This window comes from Copidosoma floridanum, unplaced genomic scaffold (genome assembly GCF_036245765.1).
Source record: "Copidosoma floridanum isolate Cflo_tuat_1 unplaced genomic scaffold, Cflo_Japanese_pri ptg000027l, whole genome shotgun sequence".
Classification (NCBI taxonomy): domain Eukaryota; kingdom Metazoa; phylum Arthropoda; class Insecta; order Hymenoptera; family Encyrtidae; genus Copidosoma; species Copidosoma floridanum.
The window spans coordinates 8,350,426-8,377,405 of NW_028321904.1; the positions used below are offsets into that span (position 1 = coordinate 8,350,426).

General features: G+C 33.3%; 1 protein-coding gene across 1 annotated transcript in view; it reads left to right on the plus strand.

The window, feature by feature from the left end:
- Pus10 (Pseudouridine synthase 10) overlaps positions 1 to 26,980 on the plus strand; it is a 245,449-nt gene that overhangs the window by 25,917 nt on the left and 192,552 nt on the right. Inside the window, exons 2-3 of the mRNA XM_089595730.1 lie at positions 21,715 to 21,816; positions 21,874 to 22,181. Coding sequence (XP_089451856.1) covers positions 21,715 to 21,816; positions 21,874 to 22,181 — 410 coding nt within the window. The remainder of the gene's footprint in view (positions 1 to 21,714; positions 21,817 to 21,873; positions 22,182 to 26,980) is intronic.

The window sequence follows — 26,980 nt, forward strand, 5'->3', positions numbered from 1 at the left end:
TAATACATTATTCATCTACATATTCTTGCACAAGTATCAACAAACATATTTCTACTTTGGACAATATTACTTTGTCTCTTCAACATCAAGCATTCATTTTTAACTTGGCGTATAGTCAAAGCAATGACGCGTAAATTATCTAAAAAATGTAAGCCGTATGGCGCTTGGTTTTCAATTTTCCTTGTATTATTCCCAAACTTTCGTACATTTAAACATATGCTCTATATTTTGCAGGAACCGAGATATGGATCGATAAAAAACACGATTTTTTTTTCACTTGTAAATCAAACAAAACAAAGGTTTTTTAAAAGTTTATGTACCATTTGTGTGAAAATTTTTTTGTCACACAAAATATCCAGGCGGCTTTTAAGTAGTGAAGTAAAAAAAAAAAAATTTTACCACTTGCAAACCGCTTGAAATTTAAAGGAATTATTATTAACCGTCTTCTTATTACGCAAAAAAATGGCCATACGTTTTTATTAGTTCGCCTTTTTTAAATTAATTGCTGAAGCCTTCGAAAAATGATATTTTCGTAGTCTTGTAAACAAAATCCTGCAAAATATATTAAACATCGCTTAAAACGTCTGACAACGTGGTTATAGGTAGCTTTCTGGGGTCTTGATAAGTAACCCATATCGATGCCATACGTTTTCAATAAAATGCCACCTCAAACCTCCCTCCCCCGTACTGTCTTATTTCGGTAGCCGAAGGAAAGTTTCCATGACGTTAATAATCACTGTTAGGAGTACAATTGTTGTAATAATTGTAACATAATTGTAGTATTATTGAATACGTAGGGCATCGATATGGGTTGGTTATGAAGACCCCAGAAAGCTATAACCACGTTGCCAGACGTTTTAAATGATATTTTATATACGTATATGGCTCTAATGCTTGTAGGTAAACTAGAAATTTCATATGACCTGTAGGTATACAAGAGAATGTCGATATATCTTTAATTATTATATCGAGAGGCACATTTGCATGGATGGCGGTACTTTTTAAACAAGCACTTTAAATCCTCCTTACATGTTTTTTTCTTAATGTCCAATATACTAAAGATTCATAATACTTAACCACATAATTTCTTTTATTTCAAGAAATTTTCTTGAAAAATAAAATAAAAGTTAAAAAAATATCCTCGTTGCGTGTAGATCGAACACACAACCCGCTGTACTCTAGACAGTTGCTCTACCATTTGAGCTACCAAAAAGACGTACATTGATTCGCACCGTAAATTTAGATAAGTTCTTATTTAAAATTCTTAAAGGTGTCCTTCACTTAAGCTCGATAAAGTAGCTATATAACTCTAGTGCTTGTAGGTAAACTAGAAATTTCATACGACCAATAGGTGTACAGGCGAATGTTGATACATCTTTAATCATTGTATCAAGAGGCGCATTTGCAAAGATGGCGGCACTTTTTAAACAAGCACTCTAAATCCTCGACACAGTGTTGGTGAAGAGGATCTTCGCATACTCCCACCACTATCGAAACTTTCCGTTGGAAAAGTTCTGAAGCCAATCAGAGCAGAGATACAGCGGGAGTGTAGCGAATGACTTATTTCTCCTGGGATTCCCATGTACTAAGGCGTGCTCGGTCATTGAATAACACGACTCCAAAATCAATCAAATTAATAACACAAGCATGTATCATCTAATGATCCAGGGCGCTTACTGGCCATTTTAACAAATAATTAAATCTTCAATAATAACCCCAGTGACTATCACCCGATGATCTGAGGTGCTTACTGGCCACTCTAATCAAAAATTAAATCTTAAGTGATAACGCAAGCGACTATCACCCGATCACCCAAAGTCCTTACTGGCCACTCTAATAAATAATAAAATGTTGAATAATAACACAAGCGCCTATTACTCAACAACCTGGGTTGCTTACTGGACACTATAATAAACAATTAAAATGTTAAATAATAACACAAGCGACTATCACCCGATGACCTGGAGTGCTTACTGGACACTCTAATAAAGAATTAAATCTTAAGTAATAACGCGAGCGACTATCACCTGATGACCCGGGTTGCTTACTGGCTACTCTAATAAATAATTAAAATATTAAATAATAACTCAAGTTCCTATCACCCAATGACCCGGGGCGCTTACTAGCCACTTTGATGAATAACTCAAATGTTAAATAATAACACAAGTGCCTAGCTCCCAATGACCCGAAGCGCTTACTGGCCACTGTTGTTATTCAACTTTTTAATTTTTTATTAGAGTGGCTAGTAAGTGCCTTAGGTCATCGGGTGATTATCACTTGTGTTGTTATTTAAAGTTTTAATTATTCATTGCAGTCGCAAGTAAGCACCCTGGGTCATCGGGTGATAGTCACTTGTGTTATTATTCAACAGTTTATCATTTATTAGAGTGGCCAGTAAGTGCCCCGGGTCATCAGGTGATATTCACTTGCATTATTATTTAAGATTTCATTTGACGACTTAAAGGTCAGTGCCTAAGCACACGATCAGTAAGAGCTAATTTGGGAGTACGAATGAAAACTCTAAAAAATTAGGTGTTAGTTTGAGCAACGTTTCGTTGGTCTTAACGCCAACCTCATCAGACTCATTTTATCAACAAAAAAAACAAAAACAAAAAACACAACAATTTTGTAAATTACATTGCAGGGCCACAGTTTATAAATATTAACAATAATAATTCACGTCTATATCGTTAAGACGATCGTTACAGACTGTTGGTCACTTTAAACGAATAACGTAAGTGTCGAACATGTATGTATTTCTATGTATAAATATAAACAGTAAATGTACGTTTTTTGTAAATGTAGATAACGTGTCTACGTATTTAAAAGAGATTACTTATAAAAACTTTCTATTTATTATTGGAAATAAGGTATCTTCTTTTAATTTATTCCGTGTTTAGTAGAGTGAATGTGTAGCATCTCTGATATTAATCTTTTTTGTCTATTTGGTTCATGGTCGAGAATTTTGGTTTGAGAAAAATTTAAGTTATGGTTAAATTATTTTATATGTGAAGCGACTATAAGTTCATCTTTCTTTGTACTTTTGTGTTCGTTCAGGCGTTTTTTCAATGCTCTCTTTGTCTCACCTACGTATGATGCAGAGCAAGGATCGCAAGTGAAATGATACACGACATTAGTTTGATCGAGCTTATCAATTTTATTCTTTCAAAGAATGATAACGCTGTTCAATTTACTTTGAATAGTAGGGTAACATTGTATATTAAGTTTTTTCAAAGTTTTTAAACAAAATTTGGAAAAAAAAACGGGTCGTAAGGGATAGAAATGTTTATTCTAGCACTTAGATGTATTTTTGTACAAGAAGTTCAGTATGGTCATTATCGCGTAGAATTCTTTTAGCCGTGAGAATAATTTTACTGTGGAAGGATTTATCAGGTAAAAGAATGGCTTGATCAACCAAACCCTATGCAGCATAGACTTTTAACGATCGGGGATGGTTAGAATTAAAATTAACTATTCTACTGGATGAAATTGGCTTAACGTACCAATTCATGGTTATTTTTAAGTTTTTATGAGTAATTGTAATGTCTAAGAAACTTATAGAATTGTTTTTCTCTACTTCGCAAGAGAATTTTGAGTGATGGTTATTTTTAAGTTTTTATGAGTAATTGTAATGTCTAAGAAACTTATAGAATTGTTTTTCTCTACTTCGCAAGAGAATTTTGAGTGATCGTCTTGTTCATAAAAAATCTGTAAAAAACAGTTGTGCCTGATCTTTGTGTACACATATTAGAGTGTCATCGACGAATCTTTTGTGTATAGACGGAACGCAATTGTGATTTTCTTTTAACATACACACAGTATGCGTACAGAACATGGAGGCGATGTTAAGCGATATAACTACATACATAATGGTAAATAAGAATCCATTAAATATTTTACAATTAGAAGTTCACAATTTGTAACGAAACTGAACAACAGCAAATTTTAAAAATATAATTATCATAAAAATCAATTAGTACGAACTATTACAAATTTATTTAGATGTTATGGGTTGCCAAAAATACATAAACTTCTTTTTTATTTAGACTTGATATTTTATTAATTAATTCTTCTACACACACACTCGCCTCAATCCTCTATAATTCTCTTTCTAAAGTTTTTGAAAAACCTTTTTCACATTTGAATAATGGCGTTAAACTTATAAAATAAATTAAAAGTCTTAAAATACCGGAAAGTTATATATTTTTATTTTTTCAGATGTTATTTCTCTATTTACCAACATTTCAAATCAGTTATAAATAGCTGAGAAAAAATATATATGCTAATCCACAGATTATGGAAATTCCCTATCATGAAATAATAGAATGTACAAAATTTTTATTCAACAATGTTTACTTCACCTTTAATAAAAACACTTTATAAACAGATTTTTAGCAGCCCATTGAGTGCTTCTGTCTCTCCACTATTTGCTGATTTAGTTTTAGAAAATTTTAGAAGGAAGCCATGTGCTTATTAAAAGAAAATTATACTTGCGTTCCGTCCATACATAAAAGATTCGTCGATGACACTCTAATATGTGTTCACAAAGATCAGGTACAACTATTTTTTACAGATTTTTTATGAACAAGACAATTACTCAAAATTCACTTGAGAAGTAGAGAAAAACAATTCTATAAGTTTCTTAGACATTAGAATTACACATAAAAACTTGAAAATAACCATGAATTGGTACGTTAAGCCAATTTCATCCAGTAGAATAGTTAATTTTAATTCTAACCATCCCCGATCGTTAAAAGTCTATGCTGCATAGGGGTTGGTTGATCAAGCCATTCTTTTACCTGATAAATCCTTCCACAGAAAAATTATTCTCACGGCTAAAAGAATTCTACGCAATAATGACTATACTGAACTTTTTATATAAAAATACATCAAGAAAAGACTTTACCAAATAGATAATACTAATAATGATAGTAACTTTTTACTAAATGACAATCTAAGTGCTAGAATAAACTTTTCTATCCCTTACGACCCTTTTTTTCCAAATTTTTTTCAAAAACTTTGAAAAAATTTAATATACAATGTTACCCTACTATTAAAAGTAAATTGGACAGCGTTATCATTCTTGGAAAGGATAAAATTGATAAGCTCGATCAAACCAATGTCGTGTATCATTTTACTTGCGATCCTTGCTCTGCATCATACGTAGGTGCTAATAAGAATAAGAAAAATATCTTCTTCAGGTGCGGATTGAACTCACAACCTCCTGTTTTCAAGGCAGTTGCTGTACCATTTGAGCTTCTCAAAAGTCGTTCATTCATTTGCACCGTTTTAACCGGGAAGGATATTTTTCTCATTTATATTCATTTCTTGAGAAAATTTCTTGAAATAAAAGAAATTATGGGGTTTAGTATTATGAATCTTCAGAATATTGGATTTTGAGAAAAGGGCATGTATGGTAGATTTAGAGTGCTTGTTTCAAAAGTGCCGCCATCTATGCAAATGTGCCTCTTGATATAATGTTCCTAACATTCAATTTATTTTGCAGAATTTTGTTTACAAGACTACGAAAATGTCATTTCTTGAAGGCTCATGCAAATAATTTAAAAACGTTGGCCCAATAAAAATGTATGGCAATTTTTTGCGTAATAAGAAGATGGGAATTCAAAGAATATAATTTAATTTTATTAACCTAGGTTGGGTTATTTATAATTTTAACATTGAGGACACTGGAGCCACCTTAAGAACTTAGTCGAATTTTTCTGTTATGACAACATGTTGATTTTTTTCCATGTTTTACTCAAAAACTGCAGAACAATGTTTACATTTATAACTTATTTCACCATAAAATAAAGGTTCTAATAAAACACTATTATTTTGTGCGAAAAAATCTTCGAAGTTTTCTATTATACTTCTATCACTATACTTTTTATCTGTTTGTTTTAACATTTCTTTTTGGTTTTTTTGATTGATTGAAACACAGATTTCTTACAATTTTGTTAATACCAGTATTTTAAAAATTTAATTAAATAAATTTACCTGAATCACAGTTTCTTAAAAACGTTACATTTAATTCTATGTTACTTAAATTGTTACCAAAACATAACATAACGCTGGAATTAAGAAAATAAATTTGTATGTTTAAATTTATTACATCAACAAAACTTTGCATTTCAACACAAGTACCATAAGTCTTAATTTTAGATAATACGCTATAAATCTCTTCAGAATTTTTGATACTCCCAAAATAATAAAATTGTATTATGTTTGCCTTCTGCTAGTCTACGCTTTAGCTACATTCACAACTCTTTTATCGAACTGGACCTACTGTGTAAGCCAGATTTTTTCAAAACTCGTACACAAAGACAACTAACTAACTATATATATATATATATATATACACATATACATATTGCCGGCTACAATAGCACAGTAATATAAGTTTTGGTTCTTATATCTCGGGGCCTTGGTAGTGCAGGTTTTCGAGTTCAAGACCCAATCTTTACCTTCTTAGCTCTGGGGACTGAACAAAAAAAGCGTACAATACTAATTAGCTGTGGTTTCTCACGATTTCTGAACTATATCATCTTAGCAACGCTCTAAATTTTTATGAGGTAAAATTGTCTTAATTTCCATGTTGTTTTACCAAGTTGATTATTTTTTCTAGCCTTCCTTAGCCACTATTCACTACTTCTCTCCACGATAAAATTCATTAAAAAATAAAAGATTTAACCGATTTAAATTCAAGGAGTTTGCGCTTGAAGGGCGCAGGAATATATATTATAAGGAGTTTGTATCCAAATTGGTTAAATTCTTTATCTTTTAATATCCCTTTGTTTTGAATCACTTCATTTCATTTTGCGAGCTCTTCGGCGCTATAGTAGTCACATCTCCCTTAAATATGGTGTCGTGATGGTATTTTTGCATCATGATATATGTGTGTATATATATATATATATATATATATATATATATATAAAGATGTGTGTGTGTGTGTGTTTATGGAAAGTTTACTTATGTGGAGTCTTACATGTATGGATTGGTTATTATAAGGACAAAAAAGGAATTATACGGACGTTCTTATGATTCCACCATGTTCTTAATACATATGTTAGAAGTACGTGAAGTGTGCATAAGTCACTCTCTATAAACATATATATCTAATACAGTTGTTTCAGTAAGTTATTCTATAAAAACCTGGTAAAACAAAACACAGCCCCATTATGGTACCATTAAGGATTGAGGCAATTGATTTTTAGAAAAATTATACTCCTATCCAAGAAAGTATCAAAACTTTGACAAATATTATGAAAAAAATTGAATAGCTAAAAAGTACTAACAATTAAACTAAATCACGTGCGTCAACAAAACTACTATGTTATAAAATAACATTTTTTACAAAAATATAGTTATGAAAACATACGTACAATAAACCATTAACAGTGGAATACGTTGCTATTATCGTTTCAAACTCGGAACTTTCGGAAAATTTTGATTTACGTCAGTACCCTAAAAAATTACTGGACAACTGTCCTAAGAAAATATTTTTTAATAAACTTCTTTATTCTATTGACCAGATAGTAAGTTTGTTACTTTTTTCACTAGAATATTTTAAATACGGTACTGGTTACATTAAAAATAACTTAACGAAAAATGGAATACTTACTATGTCTTAATATTATAGATACTGACTGTCTTACATACCAGATCGAAAGGATTTAAGTCTATTATAATACATAGGAAGCTTAACTAAACAATTATTAATAAATTCTCATACCGTAATTACATACGTTCATTTAAATTATTTGAAATATAGTTTAAAAAGTTTTAAAACTAAATTTTTCATTTTCGTTGATAACATGATGTACAATTGACCATGCGAAATCAGTAGTTTTTTCAAATATAATCGAATATTCTCAAAACTTTGACCGTGGGATGTATTTATAGTCATAGGAAACGCTAAAACTTGAGGAAATCGTTTTCTGTATAAAATAAAAGCTAATCATAATGAATTTCCTGTATTCAGAGCTTTTTTAGTATGCAAACTCTTTTTTCAACTTTTTCTCCAGTATTAATCTTACTCTGCATCAGGCTCATGCGGAGGTAAGCCTTTATAAAAATTGTTGATAAATTTAATTTGATTTATCAGATTTATCAACACCCTTGTAAGTAGCATAAACTATGCTGTAATATTCTTCTATGTCTCTTTTTGTTGACTTTTAAGTCCACTGCGTGAGCCTTTCAGGATTCGGGAAAAAGCCAGGAAGGATAACAAGAAAGGAAAAGCACTAAACACTTTGTAGAGAAATCAGAATTATTATTATTTAAAATAAACTGTCGTAATACCGTCTTTACAAGCTGTTGATACAATTAAGTCTTTACTGGCTAAGGACTAGCGATCAACTGAACTGGCCTGATGCGCAGCATCGGGGCTCGCGTATGCATAGTACATATATACTAGCAGAGATGGCGCTTTATACAAACTGTTATTCTAACACTCCCTTCAGTTTAATGGAGCGCCTATCTCTGGACGGTTATAAGAAATAAGTAATATAAAAAGAATAAATAAAATGTATCAATGAGTGAGCCTCAATCTCGCTTTTCTTCAGGTCTTTGTGGTCTGCTCACTGATTGTTGTTACCTAAAACAGAATTCGAACCATAAGGATTAGATTCTATTAATTAAACGAGATTCACTGTCGTGTGGTCCTAACAGTCATTTAGTAATTTTGCAGTCATTCTCTCATGCAATTCAATCGGTAAAGCTTTAGTAAAAATGTTGGCAATCTGTTCTTTAGAGGCAACCCACTTGATTTCTATGAACCCATATTTAGCACATTCTTTCACATAATGTTCTCGCACTGATGACATGTGTCTAAGTTTGGTTCCTCCATAGGACTTGGCGCTGGCTTCGGCTGCTTTATTGTCACACCACACAGTCATAGGATAAAGTGCGATATTTAGCACAGCTGTCAAAGTGTTTCTTAGAGCCATGAGTTCTTGACATGCCTTACTCATAGCTATATATTCAGCTTGGCAGGTTGATAACGAGACGTAAGTTTGTTTATGCGTTCTCCAAGATACAGATTCGCCAAATAGTTTTATGACGTATTCACTCGTCGTATGCGAATCTTTGCAATCTGCGAAACTTGCGTCCGAATAAGCCGTCATGATTTCTGTGCTTCCTTTAAAAGTCAGTCCTTTCTTTCTAGTACCATTGAGGTAACGGAAAACTCTCTTGACCATTTGTCTGTCTTCTTATGTCAAATTGATCTGATGTCTACTTAATACGTTCACTGCATAAGATATATTAGGTGTATTTGCTAAGTACAGCAAACTGCCGACTGCTTCTCGATATGGGAAATCTTCTGGCCTATTCACTCTTTGCTCTTCTTCGTTTCCAGATTCTTCTCTGTCTCTTCGTTGCTGATTTATGAATTGTCTCGTCACCATAGGTGTCTTGCACTGTCGAGCATTGTCGAAACCAAACCTCTGCAGTATTTTGTTCGTATATTTGTCCTGGGTTAAACGAATGGTTTGATTTCTTCTGTCTCTGTTGATTTGTATTCCCAGGAAATTATTTGCTTCCCCTAGATCTGTCATTTCGAATTCGGCTTTAAGCTTATCACTCACTTCTGTAAGTTTATCTTGCCATCAGCATATCATCCACATACAGAATCAAAAATAAAAATTTGCCTTCACATCACCATATGAAAAGACAGGGCTCACTTGGGTGTTCCTGGAGTCCTATTTTCGTGGCAGTCTCTGAAAACCTCTCATACTAACGTTTGGGACTAATTTTAAGACCGTACAGGGATCTTTCCAACTTGTAAACTTTGGTTTTTCTTAACTCTTAGGCACACGGAACACCATCTGGTATTTCCATGTATATATCGTCATTCAATGTACCATTCAAGAAGGCAGTCTTTACATCAAACTGTCGTGTTTCCAAGTTATATTTGTTTATGACAGCCAGTAAGACTCGAATTACTGTTAGTCTTGAGACTGGAGCATAAGTTTCCAACAGATCATATTGGTTTCTGTCTTTAAATCCACGGATCACTAACCTGGCTCTATATTTTATGTTTCCAGAGTTGTCTTCTTTCCTTTTCAGAACCCACCGGGAGTCAATTATATTGGGTTTTCTGCCTTTCCTATCACTCATTGGTTTATTTACAATTTTCCAAACAAAGTTGTCGTTCATCGACTTCAGTTCTTCTTCTATAGCTTTCCGCCATTCTGTGCTGTTTTTGCTCTTCAGAGCATCTTGGTAGTTGGTTGGATCTTTGTAAATTTCTGCTAACAATGCATGATATACTTCATCCTGATTTTGATCCACAGACCAGTCTTCTTCGTTAAAATTTTCCTGTCCAAATCTGATTTGATTATTTGAATCATGGGGGACCTGCAGTCCTGTGAAACTAGTGTCATGTAATAGCTTCTGTCGTTTCGCTGGTAAGAGCTCTTTCGTATTTCCTGAACCAGATGTTTTTGGCGGTCGTCCTCTCTTTCGTTTGACGATTTCTCCCTTCGTTTTTGTGCTCTCTTCCGTCTCTTCGTCGAACTTCAGGAGCCAGCTGTCGTTATCAACTGTTCTTGTAACTAATTCCCAATTCACTATATCGTTTTTCAGGTATCTGTCTTTGTATACCAGTCGTTCATTGAATCTCACATCTTTGCTTTCATAAAATTTTCCGTCTTCAGGTTTCATCAGGATAAATCCTGTGGCTGTGTATCCCACTAGAACAATTCGTTGAGCTAATGGACTGAACTTCGGGCCGGAATTTCTTTGAATCTTCATGTATCCCAAGCACCCAAACCGTTTCAGTTGTTCGATATTGAGATTCTTATGTGGCGCAAATTTTACCAACGGAATTTCCATTCCATTCGACCTGTGAGGTGTTCGGTTGTAAGCATAAACTGCTGCACTCAGAGCCAAGTCCCACATGTTCTCTGGGAGACCGGAGTCGAACATGTAGACTCTTGTCTTCTTTGCGATTGTTTGGTTGAATCGTTCTGCCGTCCCGTTGTGCTCCAGTGTATCCAGGCTGGCTAGCTGCAATTCGGCCCCCAGTTCCTTTAAAACCTCTTGGGTATGGCCACCAGCGAATTCCGTACCTTGGTCAGACCTAAGATAGCAGAACTTGGCGTCATACCCCAAGATGTTTCTGGCGCTCCGGACAAAATTTTCCAGGCAAATCCCTGTATCACTTTTAGCTTTCATTGGATATGCCATGGCCATTCTTGAATAATCATCCACAAACACTGACACAAACTTGTAGCTTTTGGGGTATGAAGTTGGACTTATGGGGCCCATTGTATCCGAATGAATAATTTGGAGGGGAGCGGTGGATCTCACTCTAACTGTCTTAGCCAGAAGTTTGTTGAATTTTGCCTTGGAGCATACATCACAATTAGCTATACTGTCATCAAATATGACTTTCTTCAGATCTTTGCAATTCGGAAATTTCTTCTGAAACGCCTTAAGGTAAGCGAGGGAAGCATGCCCTAATCTCACGTGCCATAGGATGGCCTCGTCGATGGGGCTTGTTTTTTCAAGAGTTCTATAGCTGTCATTAATGGGTGTATTGTCCACGCTTATTTTATTAGGATTCAGAAGCTTACGGTCATTGACTGAGTTATCAAAGCAAGATCCTATGGGATGTAGTGCCAACGGATTTCCAATAGCTTCCTCTTGCTCGACATTTTTACTTAAGTCTTTGTCTTGTTCACTGTCTTTTGTTATGGCTTTGCTTCGTGTGATATACCGAGGTTCACCCGAGCCATTCGTCACTAGATATGCAAATTTCCTGTCCAATTTTTTTTTTTATCTTTATTGTGAACATTTAATTCAACAAGCCAGTATGGCTGTTGATAGACTCCTGTGATGAATGACTCGTTCGAAGTCGGGTCAAATATATCAATTTTGTTATTATCGAGGTATTTGGCCAGGCCTGAATCCACAAATTTTCTCAAAGAAAGTAAGTTTTCCGACAAGGATTCAGAGCAAATCACATTATTCATTGTCAGATCATGGTTATTATTTTTACCGATGGTGGTGCCTTCTCCTTCCGTTTTCAAGTCTGCCAGAGGATTACTATTCGCACACTTAATTTTGCTTGTCTTATTACAATTTAAGCTCTTAAATACTAGCCGAGAGTTAACCAAGTGGTCGGTCGCTCCTGAGTCAGCAATAAATTTAACTAGATTGTAGTTGTCGGTCTTTAATTTATTTGCAGAACTTGAAAACAGCGAAGAGGCAATGTCGCTTTGCTCAAAAATAGTCTTACCTTTCTTGTCATTTGTGTTTTCACTTTGTCTTTTTGTTTTACTTTCATTTTTACTAGTTTTATCACTGTCCCTTTTCTGTCTTTTGTTTTGGCTGTTATTTTCACTGTCATGCTCCCTTTTTCCCCTTTTATTCGTTGAATTTTTAGATCCTTGTCCGTCTTTGTTTTCCCGTCTTTTGAAATCCCAATTTAAATTTTTCTTCTTACCTGATTTGGCACCCCTGCAATTTTTTTTATGCTCCATGAGGTTCCGTTGAAGCCTTCCGCAGGAGTAGCACTTTCTCATTCCTGCGTCGACCGGGCAGTTATAGGAGTGGTGCCCGTAGTCATCACACCGGTCATTATCGTGGGTTGAGTTGGGCTGGTGCACCCGTAGCGCTGTTGCAGGCGCAGTTCCCCCAGCAGCTCCGGTCCTCTGTCGTCTCGACTCTGTCTTTAAAAAGAAAGATTTCAATCGGTCATAAGTCATCTTTTTTCCTTGCGCATCTTCAATCACAGCGTCGAGGGTTTCAATCTGCGATACGTTATTAACGACGGCATTATAGAATGCGTCACGTATTTCTTCTTCAGACAAGGGTTGTTTTCCCTGTAGATTTTCGTAGCTTCTGAGAAGCTCTTCAAACTTATCAACGAAATCGGACCCTGTCATTTTATTGTGGAGATACCGAAAAGTATACAGCTTTCGTCTGATTTCATTTGACGATAGGTTTGACTCGTTTCTTTTGATTTCTTTCAATTTATTTAGCAATTCTTTGGGATCGGAATAATGAGCAGTCTTTAGATGGTAAAAGTCATCAATGTGATTGACTATAACATGTCGTACCCTTTCTTCGTGATCATCTAATTCTTTGGCAGACAGAAATGTGGGAGACTCAACGGTATCATCCAAGACGTACAGTAGTTTTTTAATTTTTAATTCTGAAAATAATTTATCGAGAAACAATTCTATCTTTGTTTTAGGAGTTAATTTATAATCATAACGGGACGGTGAGTCCTTGTTCAACAGTTCGAGTTGGAATGTTTCACTCCAATCAAGATCAGTCGTTCTGTCATGCAGTGCTCGATGTAGGGTTCTTTCCGAGAGTGGATCAATTTTGTGTTTACGATTTTGATTTGGTGAAGGTATTGCAGTAGAGTTTAATGCGTCTACTCCAAAATTTGATTGACCTACCTCTTGAGCTGTCAGAAAGTGTTCCAGTCGTTCGGACAACCTGGACATTGTCGCCACTGCCTCTTCTAAGGCCCTTATACGGGCGACGGCCTCGGTCGTGGTCTGTACAGCACTCTGGTGCTCCGCCCTCTGCCGTTCTTCAAGCCAGCCAATCCGACGTCTCAGGCTGTCCCTTTCTTCCGCGGCCGCACTCCTTCTAACTAAAAGTTCATTTTTATCAATTGCCTGTCTTGAGTAGTTGTTGATAACTTGTCTTTGAGTGACCAGTTTATCTTTTTCTCTGTCGTATTTAAAATTAACGTTTTCATTCTTTATTATTTTCGGCTTTCCCGAGATAGTTGAACTCGCTGATTTCTCTTTTAGAACTCTGTCACGATAATTACTGAAATGCATTTCGTCAAAACTCTCATCGTCCGTTCTTTTATCAGTCAGAAGCTCAATCTTTTGCAGTTCCGTCGTTTTAAACAGTGCTTTCTTTGAATACCCGGGCGAGAAATCAAGTGCGTCCAAAAATTTTGGGACTTGCGAATTTTCAGTCCTTTTTGCAGACAGGGATATAACGCCGCCAGAGTTTTTAATTGTCCGTGATATTTTGTCAAACTCTGAGGGCTTAAAGTTACCCTTTGAGATGGCTGCGATCGATTCTTTCTTATTTGCAAATAGAATTAATCCGTCTTCTAATCTCACAGATAAATCTCTTACGAGACGTACTCCGCAAATATCCACACCGAGTTGGAAAAGTCGCATATACGCGTCGATCACATCTTCATCTAAAATAAAGCCGTCATTACGTAAGTTTAACTGTTTAGTTCCAAGAAGAGATACAAGTGGAAATGTAAAAGCGTGCGTAAACAACGAGACACAGTTGTTCACGCACACAGCACACGTGACCACTTTGCGCGCGAAGAGCAGGCAGGTTGGGCCGCCCCTTCCCCGCGCATACGTAAACCGTAGAACACATACAGTTCGGCACGTCCGGATATAATTAAAGGAAGAAAAGATGGCGCATGAGCTGCTCGTACATGCACACACATATGTGAACACAACACATGTGCACTACGAGACTACAAAGAGGAAAGAAACGAGCCGACCGCCATGATTGCGCCGCGGTGACGGCGTTCTGGCACACAGGTGTGGCTAGGCGTCCCCGGTCCCAACCCGGCGCCTCGGCCGCCCGCAACAGCAACCACGGCCAGCGCTGCCCATCCGTCCGTGCGCTCGCTCACCTCTTCTTCCGGGGCTAGGCCCAGCCAAAGAAGGCTACGAATTTCAATTACGAAAAATGACTGCCCCTTAACACAATTACAACTCAGGACTCACTATGACCTTGGCATGCTGCGTCCTTTATAGTCCTGCCTCTTTCCTCCTGTCCTTGCATTCTTGTCGCCTCTTCGAGCGGTGACACTGCTCGTGCCTCCTCCACACCTTCCGCCGCACCTTCTAACTCAGGTGGGGCCACCTCGCTGTCGTTGGCCGACGTCTCGCCGTCATTCACTGGCACCTCTACCTCGACCCCGATCTCATTCACTGGCACCTCTGCCTCGACCCCAATCTCATTTACTGGCACGCTGCTTTCTTTACTTTCACTCATTTGAGCAGTTGCTGGATGGAAAAGAGAAAAACGCGTCAATCCCGGCGCAAATCCCTTATCACAAAGAAAGCCCCGCGCAGTGGAAGCGTGCTGGGCCCATAACTTGTTGACTTTTAAGTCCACTGCGCGAGGCTCTCAGGATTCGGGAAAAAGCCAGGAAGGATAACAAGAAGGGGAAAGCACTAAACACTTTGTAGAGAAATCAGAATTATTATTATTTAAAATAAACTGTCGTTATACCGTCTTTACAAGCTGTTGTTACAATTAAGTCTTTACTGGCTAGGGACTAGCGATCAACTGAACTGGCCTGATGCGCAGCATCGGGGCTCGCGTATGCATAGTACAAATATATTAGCAGAGATGGCGCTTTATACAAACTGTTATTCTAACACTTTTTAAATAATTTAAAATTTTTTTCCAAAAAGTAAGTATATTCTTTATAAAAAGTAAGTTTAACATGATTTATCAAAAAATCAATACATTTACTAAAAATGTTAGAACAAAAATCAGTTGTTTTTCACTTCTTTGGCACTTGCAATAATTCAAATTTTCCTTCTTTAATGTCTAATAATGATTTTGAAAATGTTTTGTCAATTGAACGAATCTTGATTTCAAGTTTTAGAATACAAAACAATGACCGAAAATATGATGATTTGATACTTTTCAACGATTCTTTCATTTTCGCGTGATTTTTGATACAATTATATTTTACCAAGCTTTCCTCCTGTCTTTCCCGCTTTCCACCGCTCCTTCTCGACTCTCTCTTATCTCTGCCAAAATTTTATGTAAACGTAAAATATTACATGTATGTATAATATTATTTGTAGACTGTCAGCTTATGTCACAAAACTTATGAACATCCTTCTATATTAGATAGTGATTTTGGAGGGTCATTATACACTTCCCAAAATTCTTCTTCACTCTCAGTCTCGCTCTCAATGAGGTAAAATTCTGTCAGTTTTTACGTTATTTTCATTTCAATTTTTGTTTAGCCCTTCTCTGCCCCCATAAGTCCCCTTTACCACCTCAAAGAGCTCTTCCTTAACACCCCTTCATCTTCCTTAGCCACCGCTCTAAATAAGGTAAAATTCTATCTGTTTTTACCTTACTTTCACAAGGTAAAATTTTTTTTACCCCCCCTTCCTCGTCTGCCCATCTCTTCTCCTGATTAATGTCCTAATGATCTTTTAACTATTTATAAGGCATCTTTTGGAATCACAGAAATTTCTTCTCAAATAAGTAAATATACTTTTTAAATTCAAATTCCAAGAACGAACTTTCTATATTGTTAACGTCTTATAGTAAATAAAATGATCTATGACTGGTCAATATTTTTAAAAGTAATATTGATGCCATATCAGTTAATGCCATTGATAAAATATTTTTTTACAAAAAATGGAATGATAAATAAACGTTTTATATGAAAACAATTTTCTGAAATTCCAAAGCCATTAATAAAAAAAAATGTTATCTTCTTGTTAACATATAATTTTGAAAACTGTAATTTGATTTTTTATTTAATTCATCATAAGGTCCCAGTACTGGGTCATGTTCCAATAGTCGATCATTTGGCTGATTTTCAATATAAATTTTTAAAACTTAGATACGTCAGGTAGTTATTCAGTTACTGAACGACAACTTTCTGAATGCAAGTAAAACCGAACAACAAAAAAAACCGATAATTGGAAAATTTTGTCTACATGAGTGAGAAAGTACTGGGACATCTTCCTTACGTGGACCTGAACATTTGAGTACAAAAAATAATTTCTTACGTGGTACTTTTTTCTTTTATATTAATTTTTTTTGGTGTAGGTAAGCTGAAGTTTCCACATGATTTGTCGTAAAATTGTAATATTTCATTTATATGTAAAAAAGCTAGATTCTGATTAGTGTCCATAAAATCTTTTATTGAATGATTTCTTATGCTCTTCAAATATTGATGATCTCTTTGGATATTTTTTAAAATGACAAAGAAGGCAAAAAATCGTCGTAACTGATATAATATTATTACAATACGAGTTTCCTTAAAAATGTGATCTATTTAGCTATCGTGTTTAATTAAGCCTGTAGCTATTGCAGTATCTGTTAAAGCTGGATGTATTATCTTATGAACTTTTGTCGGATACCTCAATAATGTTGCTTCGTTTACTTTATGGAGTGTTAATTAAAAAAAAAAATCTTCCTATTGGTTTATTGACTTTCAAATTTTTTTATTTTTACTTGGCTTTGAGTTGGTTACTAAAAATATAGATTTTTGGAACGTTAACATACTTAAATGATTCCACGAAATCGTCAATTTTGTTTAGTTCTAACAATGCTGTTAACTGTGTTCGCCGTTTTTCTATCATATTTTCGATTTTGTTTTTTTCAAAAACGAGCTTTTGTTTATTTTTATAAGTGAATAGGCAAACTAAATATTTTATGACTTTTACCACAAATTGGAAATTTTTTGTAATCTTCAGGTAGTTTTCATTAGACTTGAATAACTACTGTTAACATTATTTAAAATTTCATCTCAAATTTCTTTATACTTATCAGTAACATTCTTTATTTCTACCAATGCTCTAATACTTTGTATAGAAGCACACAATCGAACTTTAATATGGTATTCACATTTTATCAACAAAAATTGATTTTATGGCACAACCATTGAATTGTCAACTAGAAATCCGTTTTTATTTTTATTTTGTAAGAATGATTTTTGTGAATTTTATTTCTTTGTTTGTATTCAAGATAATTATTTTTTTTTAAGTTGTTAAATCAGTGAAATATTATAAAAATTTTTTACACATTTTTGTTTGTCTTATTTGTGCGAAAACTTTTATTATTATGTGGACCGTAAAGCATATGTTGAATTATTAATTTTATAAGTTTTTTGTTATTCGAAATGATCTAAGCAGATATTATAGCATCTATGTTTTCAGCTGTAATTATTTTATTATTAGGATGTAATGATATGAGAAAATGTACATCGGTAGTCCACGTTTTTAGAATGCTTTTGTATAAATTTAAGCGAATACTTTACCAAAAATATTGCTACGCATTGTGTCGTCCAAAAAAAATTGTAATTTTGTGTGGAATAGCCGACTATTATATTTCATACATCCTTAACAATTTTTTTTTTTTTTTTGGAGAATTAGCCAGAACCCTTTTCAAGTCTTTTATTTGAAGATTGCACGTTGTTGTTATAAACAAAATCCGGCCCAGCACACTTTTTGATTATAGTTACAGCATCTTGATCACACTGTTGCATATAACGATATAACGTGGTCCTTTATTATACGTCGATGGTTATATATATATATATATATATACATCTTTATTTTTAAAACTGTCTAATATATTTGCTGCACAATTTTTTCAACGCTATATAACATTTATTTCTTAAGTTTTTAAAAACTATTATGGCTTAAATAGTTTGGCCCAGTATTTTTAATAACCTTGTATTTATATATAAAAAATTGTGTAGTGAATCTTTCAGCATATAATGGAAGACCAAAATGTTCAACATTTGGTCTCTACAACAAACTATATGAATAATAATTTAACATAATGAGATTAATATAATCATTACTATTATCTAAACAATGTTTAGAGTGATAAGAATTTCTTCTGGATTATCCGACAGAATCATTAATAGAAAAACCATTAGATTAAAAAAATGGGACAGTTTGTAGGATACACACACTATAAGGTCACAAGTATATTTTAATTAATATCTCGTTTAAAATATTATAATGTACCACCCAATTAGAGCTATCGTGAATTTTAATCTTCTTACCAGTAAGAAATTTAAAAGCACCTTAATACTCAAACGTTAGACATGGAGGAACACATTATACTGCAGCTCAGAACTATCATATCTGAGCCGCCTAATCAAAGCCGCTGACGCCGCTTCTTCTGAGGGTATAAAAGGCCCATACCAGCCCACGTTAATCACTTTTGCCATCAGCTACGAGTCCTGCACTATGGATGTTATACCTTTACATATCGCAATAAATGGCAAAATTAAACTTTAATATTTGACTACTACTTTTTATATTACACCTTTTATATTATATATTCCTGTGGCCAAACGAGTGACAAAGAGGCTATTGCACTTTCCTAGTTCTTGAATATCTAACAGTCAATATATTTTTAAAATTAATTAAAAATTTTTGTTTGCTTACTTTTTTTTTGAAATTTTCTAATATGCCGTGTAAGAGAATCTTTTCATAAAATTTTTTTGCCACATTCGTTATAAATATTATCATTATCTGAAATATGCATCTTTATGTAATGTCGTAAATGTGTGAGTCATTAAAATTTTTTTTGACAACTAATACAACTAATAATTTAACCAGTCTCCTGCTTTTTTTTTTTATGGCGCGTATAATGACTTTTTAACTTAATAATGATGATACAAATAATACACTAAAAATATCGATTTAAATGTGTTTTTTATGCATTCTGAGTCCTTCTCAATCACCAAAAACGTAAGTGCAAAATTGACACTTAGGTAAATGCTTCTTCCTGATGAATGAAAATATACAAATTTTAAAATATATTGTTTCTGTAGGCTATGAATTTGAGTTAAAAATGAATGGCCACATTGTGTAAAGCTCAGGCCAGAGGGTGTCAGGTCCCGATAGTCCTTAGATGAGTTTGTATTAGTATGTATATGAAGAGGGTCGTGCATGAATACTATATTCACGACGATAAAAAGGGTTCTCACATACAATTACTTATTCTATAAAAGGACATGAAATCTACATTTGTTTATTAATTGTCAGTTATCACTTGTAGTACAACTAGGTTTTTATTTATGCATTGCTGTTGTTGAGATGTTGCTATTGTGTTTTAATTATTCTAGTTTACTTTCAATTATAATCATCTAATAATTAATTGCCCATCGGCTGATTATTAGAAATACTGTTATTACGAATTGAATATTAATAATAATTGTGACTTAGTTTAGCACTCACGATATAGCACTGTAATAGTTTTTTAATTTAATAAATACTATTTAAAAAGAGAAATATAATATAAAAGAGAATGTATGTCAACTCAGTAAGAATCATTCTTTATACTGATTGGTGGGGGGTCTGTGGGGTGTCAGTGAGGTTTAATGAAAATGGTATGGGGGTTAGTGTGGGGATTAAAATAATGGATAAGCCAAGTGATTTTTACCTTATGTTGTGGGTGTCTCATTTTGATTGACCAATCAGAAACGCTTCCATCATGCTGCCATGTCTGCCTGCGAATTTCAAAAGCTTTTAAAATATAAAGCGTTTAAACATGAAAAAAAAGATATGGTATTTTAAAGTTTTTTATTTAATTGATAAATTCTATTGAATTCTTAATGCTTAAAGTAGGTTTAAAACTAGTGTTATATGTGATAAATTCTTTTAATTTTTTTGATAATTTGTATGATAGTGAACTGTTAAATGAGACTACTGGTCTTATAGGCATATTATTTTTATGTAGTATTGTTAATGAGTATAATTTTGGTATTTGCGGATTCATTTGAGTAATTGGATAGTATGTGAGGGATGATAAGATAGTGGAGGTTTTTTTTTTTTAATTTATAACTTCTTTTCGGAAATGATTGATATGATCATTTTCCAATTTGTTATAATTACCGGATTTTATAAAATCACGTGCTTTTGAAATGTATCGACGTCTATCTATTGTTATAATGGTCCACACAACAAATGAATGACTGTAATCATCCTTATAGTGACAATTTCAAGACTTTGTACACATGTGAGAAGGGTAAAAAGTTAGAGTTTTTAGAAGCATTAGAAATTAATAAATTGAAAAATTCAAACGTACCACTGAATGATATGCTACACCTGAGTACCTCGCCTTCACTAAATTTAGAATTAAGATAATATATGTTATTTGACTATGTACGATTTGTATGTATTGTCCGTTGTTGTACAACCAAAACATACGTGCAAAAATTAACTTTATATCATTCTTTCATCCGACAAATGTTTGTTTTCAATCATAGTATAACTTTGAAAAACAATTATTCTAATACTTTTTACGTATCTATGGTTAAAATGCTTATAAACAAATTACTTTAATCGTTTTTATTTCAAAATGTAACTGCAAAGTGATGAAGTATTTTGTCTTAATGTTATCTGGAAAATCTACCACAACTGATTCCAGTTACTATCAGAGCTTTAAAATGAGTGGTGTTAGAGCTGTATATATCAATACAAATAAGTGAAGATTAAAGTTATGAGCCAAACTATAAGCAAAAAGTTTGGTAAACTACTGTTTCGCAATTTTTTTGCACTATGTTCGCACTATTTCAGGCTCAAATCAAAATGAAAAAAAAAAATTTTTGATTGAGCAAATTTCTTATAAGTTAATTTATCAACTTTTTTAGATAACTTGTTGTAACATTTCTTACCGTTCTTTATAGCGCTATCAATATTTGACGTGTTAATAACAATTTCTTAAACAACTACACGAAAAAACGAGTTTTAGATTCAGATTTTGCGAACAACAATGTATTGAAATCGCTTACTTCTTCTCGTCGAAGTCATTAGTTCATGAAAACCTGATTATCTTACGTTCTTATTACTGAGACTTTTCAAATCAGCTTACTAAGACAATATGATGTCAAAAATTTTTATGTTAGCTTGTAAAGTAACAGTTAGGTATTTGTATGTTACTGGCGTACTTACATTCCTTGTACATTTATGTTAACAGGCGCTGTTATTAAATGAATACAACTCATTGCAGCAAAAAGATTTATGTACCATGTGTGTAGGCATACTTCAGTCCAATAATATAAGGTCATCTCTGAAGAAGGTAAATAATTTATGAATAACTTAATATTCATGTAAGTAAATCAACTTTTTTTTTTAGATGAAAATTCAATTAAATAAATTTTACTACGATTCTACTAGTGTGAATTACACATTAAACGTTCCTACTTCTATTTATATTAGAGAACGATCAATTAGTGAATATTTATGTCTTCAGATGAATTTTTCAAGTTTTAATTACAACATGCATCCAAAAATTCAGAGCTTAAAAGACACTTGGAAATATTTAATAAATTCGGAAGTCACATGGATGAGCAGCCTGTTCAAAAAAGTTACAAGTTTGCGATCATCTGTCAGGCTTGATGTGTTTTATTTTTACATTGATGATCAAGATGAGTGTTTAACATTGTATGTAAGCCAGTTAACATATATTCATATTAACAGTTTAACATATACTTTACGAACTACTCTTCTTCCCGGCTAAAAATCGATCATGTCACGTTAATTATTACGTGATAAATAGCGTGATTTTTGCACATCACGTGATTATTTGCGTGATTTATAACGTGATTTGTTACAATTCGATAACGTCACGTCATAAATAACATGATTTTTTTGGCTGGGTTAGTTTGTTCATACACTATTTTTTTTGGAAATGACATATTATTCTTGTAAGTTGGGACTTATTCCTATCCCTACTTAACCAAACGAGCGTTTATAATTGCACTGTAAACATCGTTTAGATAACCAGCTGATTTGAGCAAGTTTCAAAGCATTATGTAGCAGTTTTTTGGGCCTTTGTTCATTACCAATTTTCTAAATCAACTTATTAATTAAACAATGATTACAGTGCGTGAACACATACTTGGTCAGTTGAGTAGATGCATCAACTAATAAACTAACTAAATTATCATTTCCGAATAGAATTCTTTTATCAAATTTTAAAAAATTGAAACACAAATAAGTATCACGTTTGCCTTAATCGTAAGATAACATACTCAAATCATAAAGCTTAGGATTCTTTTCTATACGTATTCTAATCAAGGTCATGTTGTAAAAATATTTTTCTTGTTAAAATTACAGAATGAGTCGAGAATGGTGTTGACTCAGTGGTAAGTACGCTTGGCATTAAAGCAACACCGTTCTCGGGGTCAAGGGTTCAATTTCCTGTGAATGCAGTTTAAAAAAAAAATTTTTTTAAGTTTTTTATTAACCCTGTTTATTTTAGAGTAGGATTTTCACTGAAATTTTTTTTCAGTGTGATTTTAGACTTTTCCAAACCCCACTGATCATAGGGCATTAGGGCTTAGGTAAGGAGCTGAGGTCTTACTAGTGAGAAGTGATTCCTGAAAAATAAGGCTCGCTTATCGATATGCTAATTACCTGTATTTGATACTTTGTCAGAGAGAACTGTCTTGACCAGCGAGAAGTTGACGTCCTCCAATATAGAGTTTCCTCCGGGAACTGGCTGCACAGTGGAAAGTGGACCCGATGCATCATTTGATGCAGAGACTGTCAGCCTAACTGGCAAGATGTGACTGTACAGTAATGAGTCTTGCCAAAGAAACTATCACTGTGCCATCAAATAGGTATAGTATCAGTCAGGTGATCGGTGATAATTATATAATAAAAGTAATAATGCATCCCTCACACAGTGGTAGTACTAAGTAGCATTGATGACAAAGCTAGTAGGCTGTTGCAGTAACCTGGAAGAAAAAAGAAGTTACATGACAATTTTATTCTTGTAATCCCTGCTTGTTTTTCATATCGTTTGTCTTCGTTGACCTCATCGTTTGACTTTATTAAAATATTTTTGTTTCAAGCATTGCGTGCTTATGCTCGTATTCCATCTCTTAAACCTGTTACACTTCCTCTCCGTAAGCAAGGACCCTACTTGTGGGCCTCTTTACAGTTTTTTGCCTCCCGCTTAAGTGCCTCTGCTATTATTTTACTATACTTTCTTTTTCGCGTCTTTTTCTCTTTACAGCTTTTGTTACGTCTGACATCCTTTTACTTATTCTGACGTCTTATAAATTTACTTAGTTTGACAATAGATAACAAATATAATCTTCCTAACATTATCATTCTTCTTTTGAACTCTTGCTTCTTTTTGTATAAACTCTCAAAAAAATACTGACTATAATTTAGAGCCTTGTAGCTCTACTTTCAAAGATTGTTGTCACTTAACTTTTATTAAGTATAAATGTTATTAGGTAATTATTTATATACATCGATTATTTGAAGATTCGTTAAATCAGTTATGTGTTAGTGATTTATAGTTTTATTTTACAGCCACAAAGGTAAGCTAACTATACATTCTCATGGTTATTTTTTGATACTTTTTAAGTAAAGATCCTTTTAAATTTCTTTACTTCAAGATTCTAAATGGCTTTTACTGTACAAAGATTCGGTTTTTATTGGATGCCTTCATTTTTCAAGGATTGTCATGTATTCTAATTTTAGTAAAAGTAAAGAAATCTTCCGTTAAGGTGGTTCTTCACCTAACCCTTTTACTTAAACTTACAGAAAAACTTGGAGGGATTGTTATTAAAGTTATAAGACATCTTCTCTTAAAATTTCAAGTCCCTTTATCAGGCAAATTTTTGAAAACAAGTCAGTCAAAAAATGCACTTTTAACATGTATTCTTATGTAGGTTACTTTTCCATACTATGATATCATGTAATATCTCGTAAAGTAGACTTAAGATCATAATAGAAAAAGTTTGTAGTGAAAGAAAAACTTTTCAGCTTTCTAATAATATAGCAAAAGTATGGGCTAATCAGGGAAATAGTATACGATATTTAATCGTAAACGTAATCAGTTATCGATCATGCAGAAATCGGCGGCAACGTCTGCTTGAGTGGGAGCGTACATGACATTTTCAGAACCTTGCGTCAAAAAAAAATTTTTTCATAACTCTTACTCTGACTTTATTAGCATGTTTATTTGTATGTAAATGCAATGATATTACAGTCAAGTGCCAGTACAACATATTTTATGTTGCAAATAATACACTAATCGAAAATTAGAAAACCACAGGGTCCCGTGTCGCTTTGATACGGCACCATCGTGAAGAACCACCTTAATGTCGTGTATATGTCTTTAGACTTAGCATAAAACTATCGTACGTGTTGCTAAAATCTCATTATAACTTTTTTTATTAAGATTATGAAGAAAACTACTCGTAAATAGAGTTGTATTACTTTCTTATTGTTAGTAATTTTTTGAAGCTCTAAATAATTAATATGAATAAAATGGTACATTACATAACTATGTCCCAAATTATAAACATGAGCACCTGAAAGGCGTGGTTGTTGTATGTTGATGCCCGAGTTGAATATAATGTTTTTCTAAGCGATGGCGAAAAGTATAGTACTGTGCCCAGTAAATCACTTCGGGCCCGGAGGGAGCTAAAAACTTTTCTGATCGTTGACCCGAAGTGATTACTAGGGCACAAAGTTTCACCCAAAAGTGCAAAGGGGCAGGTAAGAAAAAATCAATGTTTTTATTATACTTCAAGCAAAAATCTGTAAAACTGAAATTTGTGGTAGACGAAAAATATTATCACAAAGTTTTAAATCGCTATGAAAAGATTTCTCAAAATTTCGTAAACTATTTTTTTACATAGTTGTTTTTTGAAGTTATTTTTTACCAAGTGTACAGAAGTGATTTTTTAAAAGGTAATTGTTTCCTAAAAATTAGTTTATTTCATAGAATTCTTTCTTAATAAACTGAATTTCTTCACCCAGGTGTATAGTTAGATTTCAACTGTATAGGAAGCTACATGCTCTTAAAAAGTTATTACCATACGTAACTAAACAATATTCGGTTATACATGAAAATTGACATAATAATTGTTTAAAAATAGCGCACGATTACTAAACAAGCTAATAGAATAACGTATGATTCAGGCAGTAAAGCTTTTAAAGATGTTTTGGCTTGATGAACGGAGTTTTAGTTTGAATTGATTGGCAGTGAAATCCCCAAAAACATCTAGGGGGTGCCCAAACATGAAATCAGCGGGAAAATTTATGGAAGCATAAAAACTGTAAAACTCCTAAAAAATTTCCTGTTTCTTATCTTTCTTGATAAATATCTCTTAACGAGAGCTTTTAGGTTAAAAGTTGATGCAATACTCTCTGTTCACTATTAAATTTTCCTGAAAATAGGTCGATTTTTATTTTTTAAATTTATATTTTTGCATTAAAAATTGGCTGAAAACTGCGAAAAAATGTAACGTCACTTAAAGCTATTCCAAGGTAAAGAAAAAAAAAATTTTTCTTCATAAAATTCTAGATTTAAGTATTTGATCATCGTTGGTCGAATAGTTTTTGCATTATCTATTTTGCAATTAAATAAATTTTAAAAATTACATTTGTTCTAGCGTAAAAAAAAATATTTTATACGGCTCCTGTTTTTTTAACGTATCCTCTATACCGACTTTTCAATATCCCATCAGAATATTGTTGGTTTTTAATTTTGTACGTGGTTTTTAATTTCGCTTCTGAAAACGCCTTACATATAAAATAGCATAACTCCGTCATTTTATAAATAATTAATGAAAGTGGATAAGCTTACAAAAAGAACCTCACCTAATAATAAGAACATAAAATATCTTTACCATATACCTTATGCAATACTGATAATGATACCGTTAACTTTACTCTTCTGTATTTATTTATCTTCTTCCTAACAAATTAAAAGTAACTAGGTTTTTAACTGTTTAAATATTGTGTTCACATTGCTTGTGGCCCAAGTAAGCCACAATTTTTTGGACCTTTCTTACTGTATCTGCAGGAAAAAAATTTTCACTACGACTTTTTCTTAGTTTTTTTTTTTTTTTTTTTTTTTTTTTTTTTTTTTTTTAACGAGTGGTATAGGCCCTTACAGAGTCTTAGTATAATAGTCGTAGTGGCGCTGTTTATAAACATTCGACTTCATTCTTACATTTATGTCGTGTTCTTATCTGTATTAACATGGTTTGAAATAAATGTTAACGACTGGTGGTCTATCTTCGTAATTATAATAGTTTTTATATGTGATACAAGTGCATAAACTAAGTTGAATTTTCATTTGGTGTGTCTTAATATAGATTTTCCGATTTATTTATAGCTTATGAAGAGCCCATGATGCTATTTAGTAACGTTTTGCATCTTCGTTCAATGTTAGACCATAGACTAAGATAGTGACTTTTATAAATGTGAAA